The 4,118-nt window shown below is 65.6% G+C and overlaps 1 protein-coding gene across 1 annotated transcript; it reads left to right on the top strand.

The window, feature by feature from the left end:
- Positions 1–217: 217 nt before the first annotated feature.
- ZFP36 (ZFP36 zinc finger CCCH-type) lies at positions 218–3,581 on the top strand. The gene is given in 3 exon segments (XM_026722855.2): positions 218–367; positions 2,429–3,154; positions 3,156–3,581. Coding segments are annotated over 3 exon segments (1,062 nt in total). The 5' UTR covers positions 218–331; the 3' UTR covers positions 3,456–3,581.
- Positions 3,582–4,118: the final 537 nt, after the last annotated feature.

Genomic DNA, 4,118 nt, shown 5'->3' with positions numbered 1-4,118 from the left:
CGTCCTCCAGAGGCCTTTGGGGTACTCACAAACCTGGGTCGGACAGCAAGCCCCCCCCCTTGAGGCCATCTAGCCCACCCCTCTGCCCCGGAAGGGCCGGAATCCTGAGGCCACCCAGGCAAAGGGCTGCCTCCCCTCCCTCCAGCTGCCGGTCGGGAAAGGCCCGCAAAGTAGCCCGGGAAGGCGGCGCAGGGAGGGCCCGGGGGAGGCGGCGCCCCACGGCAGCGGGGCGGGGAACGGGGCGGGGCCGCCGGTATATCTGCGCCTCCCGGCCGCCGCGCCTCAGTCGTCGGTGCTGCTCTCGGCAAGCGAAGCACGACTAGGCGCCGCCATGAGCTCCATGCTGGACGTCCGGAACCTCTACCAGGTGAGCGGCCAGCCGCCTCCGAGACCGCCCGCCCGGCCCCGACGGCTCGCCCTGCCTCTGGCGCCGGGGGGCGCGGATCCTGGGCGCGGCTTTGGATCTCGACCCTCGGGGCGCCTGCGGGGGGGGGAGGCAGCTCCGAGCCTCTGCCCGGCGGCCCCCTTGAAGCCCCCTTGGAAGCCCCTCTCGGGGCCGCTCTCCGAAGAAAAAGCTCCCCGGAGGGGCGCGGTGATGGGAGCCTCTGGCTGGGAATGGCGGGCTTTGGAGTCTTCCCTATAAGGGGGGGGGCGGTCCGGACCCCGGTAGGGCGGGGGGGGGAGGGGCCGCCGGGCTTCCCTCCGAGGGATCCGGGCGCTGGGCAAGGAGGCCGGGCGGGTGGAGCGACCCCCGCCCTTCCCTGGGCCCCAGAGAGCGGAAGAGCCGCTTCCTCCCCGGCCGAAGAAGACGACGAAGAGGAGGAGAAAAACAGGAAGCGCCGCTCGGCTCCTTTTCTAGGTCAAGGGATTACGTCGCCGCCGCCGCCGCCGCTTCTTCCCCGCCCCGACTCGGGGCTTGCCGGGCGGATCGGGCCCCGCTTCGCAGCCTCCCCGAGCCGCCTTTGCCACTCGGTGGGCCGGAAAAGGCCGCTCCCGGGGAGTTTTCCACCCCCACCCCATTTCTTATGCTTTGCGGGGGGCAGCCAGGACCCTCACCCAGTCCCGGGTCTTCCGGGGGGGCGGCGGGGGCTGGGGAGCCGGAAGCCTTTGCTGAAACCCCTTTCGGGATCCGGGCGATCAGGGTGGCAGCCGAGGCCGTGAATAAGACGCTTCTTGCTCGCCTGCTGTCAAAGGGGGGTCCCCGTTGATCGGGGGCAGAGCTCGGGGGTCAGTGAAGGGTCGCTTCAAGCGGGGAGAAATGACGGGGGCCGTCTGGGGGCCCCTTTTTGCGAGGTGTTGGGGGCCTCGCGGCGGTCAGATCCGGGTGTTCTTGGCTTGGGGAGGGGGCGGCTCTCCTCGAACTGCACCCCACAAGGAGCGGGGAGGGGGGGGGGCAAAACCCCACCCGGGCGGCTTCTCTAAAGCAGCTTCAAACTAAATCCAGGCAACCTGAGGTTGAGAGGTCTTTAAACCAGGTTTAAGGTTTCTCCAGGAAGTTGGTTAGTCTTAAAAGGTGTTTTCGGTTTCGACACTGGTGTGTGTGTGTGTGTGTGTGTTTTCCATCCCTTGCACGTTTGTGTAAGGTGGGAAAGCACCTCGCAAGTAGGTTTTGTTGTCAAGCAGGATTTCTGAAGGATGACTGCGTTGTATTATTTGAGGAGTGTCCGGGAACAGTTTGGCCCTCGGTTAAAAAGCGAATTTAGTGGAAAGCGATTGTTTTAGCCTGCATAAAATGGAGGGGGGACACACACACAGAATCTTTCTTGGGGGGAGATTGACGGGGGTCCTGGGTGAGTTGTACCAGGACAAGTCTGCCTTCTTTCCACAAGACGTGTGGAAGGGTTTTCGGCCACCTGGCGCCCTATCCTTGGCAAGCAGCCACCGTGCTGGTCAGAGGTGGAAGGTTTTATGCCCCCGTGACCCCCGCCCACCCCCCCCAGCAGCTGTTCCCCTCCGCGGCTCTGGTTAAAAATAACTGCAGCCCAGCCCAGCCGCGCTAGGTGAAGGCTGCTGACGTCACACCTAGAGCCACGGCTTGTCACCGACCGACGCTGCCTTCTCTTTCTGAGCTTCCCCATCAGCCGGGGGGAGGGCGGGGTGTTTCCAGGGGGTCTCGCTGGACAAGAACGGGTGGAAGTCGCAAGCCGGGCAGGCGCGGCAGATCGTCCCAAGGGAGGGGCTCCAGGCTTAGGAAGGAGGCCTCCTTCAGGGTCCTGAGGCTTGGCGAGGGGGGTTGAGGTGCTGCCCCCCACCCCAGGCCAGGGCGCTTTTCCCCAGCAGCGGTTGAGATTCTGCGCTGCGCAGGTGCAAAGGTTGCGCAAGAGTTGCACGGGCTCTTTGCCAGTTCCTGCCAAGGGATTTGCACCATGTGGAGCCTTCGGCTGGGTCTCTAACCTCTCCCGCTTCTCTTCTTCTTCCCCCTCCGCAGAACCTGCTCAACCTCTCGCTGAGCGAAGACCTGGATGCGCCGACCTCCACCTTCTCCTGCAACCTCTCGGCCTGCTCCGAGCCGGCGCTGCCCGGCAGCGGGGACTCGGCACTGTGGCCCCTGCGCAGCCCCTGGAGCCCCAAGGGCGAGCAGCCGCGCCCACCCTTGCGCCCGGACCGCTCGGTCAGCCTGATCGAAGGCAAGGCGGCCCACCCGCTGCCACCGCCGCCGCCCGGCTTCCCGCCACTCAAGCAGCCCGGCCTGCCCGCCCCGTCGTCCCGCTACAAGACAGAGCTGTGCCGCACCTTCAGCGAGAGCGGCCGCTGCAAGTACGGCGCCAAGTGCCAGTTTGCCCACGGCTCGTGCGAGCTGCGCTCCGTCAGCCGCCACCCCAAGTACAAGACGGAGCTCTGCCACAAGTTCTACCTTCACGGCGATTGTCCCTACGGCTCCCGCTGCCACTTCATCCACTTCCCCGAGGAGGCGCAGGTCTTCGGCAGCCATGGGCCCAGCGGCACCTCCCCACAGCTCCTCCGCCAGAGCGTTAGCTTCTCCGGGGTGCCCACTGCCCGCCGCGCCTCCCCGCTACACGGCCTGCCTGACCCGGCCTCCTTCGCCCGGGCGCCCTCCGTGTCGCCGCCACCTCCACCCGCCTCCACCACCGAGTTCCTGTCGTCGCCCTTCGAGCGCCTGACGCTGGACCCGCTCGCCCTGGTCTCGTCCTTCGGGGGACTCGCTGCCGGCGGCCCCCGCCGGAGGCTGCTGCTCCTGCCGCTGCAGGAAGCCAGCCGGCGGGGGCGCCTCGCTCCAGAGCCACCGGGACTATTTCTCGGCCGCCCCTGGGACGCCCCCGTCGGCCCTGCCTAGGACCCCCTCCGCCAACTCGCTCTCGGACCCCGACTGCTACAGCAGCAGCAGCAGCCTCAGCGGCTCCGACTCCCCAGTTTTCGACCAGCACCCTGTCGGCGGGCCGGCGGGGACCCCTCACCGCCTGCCCATCTTCAACCGGCTTTCGGTCTCGGACTGAGCGCCGGACGGGACGCTTCCAGCTTGCTGTCGATTGCAACGGAGGGGGCCACCCTCTGGATGAGATCCCTTCGGAGAGAGGGGGACCCCAAGGTCCTGAACTGATGCCAGCTGTTTTTCGGGGGCTTCTCGTTAAGCCCTCCTCTTGCCTGTTCTTTTGGGGGTGGGGTGGGGGCTTTTCCTGCTTCCCACCGGCCGGCCTTACTGCCCTCAAGAGGCCTGGGAAATGCGGGGTGTCCTGAAAGCAAACGGGGTTCCAGCCTATTCAAGTTTCCCTTTCCCCACTTAGTGCCTTAAACGGAGCCTGCAAGGAGACTCCAGACTGAGCAGTTATGCAGAGGGGTGGGCCAAGTCCTTGCCTCCCTCTCCCTCCCCGAGTGCCTTACGGCTGTATATATATATATCTGTGTGTGTGTTTTGGGGGGAGTCAGATACTTGGGCCTTGGAACTGTCTCAAAAATCACCTTTCAGGGAGCCAGGAAGCCAAGATGGGGAGTCAATTTGATTTTCTCTCTGGTTTTGCATAAACCCCCTGGCCGGGTTGAGCTGTGCTGAGAGGGGCAGTGGGGGTGGACCAGCCTCCCTCCCTCCCTCCCTCAAGAGATTCAACTGTAAGGAGATTGGTCCCTTTTTAGGGATCCACTCCCTCCCCCCAACCTGGAAA

Source organism: Pseudonaja textilis, chromosome 10 (assembly GCF_049901715.1).
Source record: "Pseudonaja textilis isolate UNSWEBS1 chromosome 10, rPseTex1.2, whole genome shotgun sequence".
Taxonomy (NCBI): Eukaryota; Metazoa; Chordata; class Lepidosauria; order Squamata; family Elapidae; genus Pseudonaja; species Pseudonaja textilis.
This window is presented reverse-complemented; position numbering and strand designations above follow the sequence as displayed.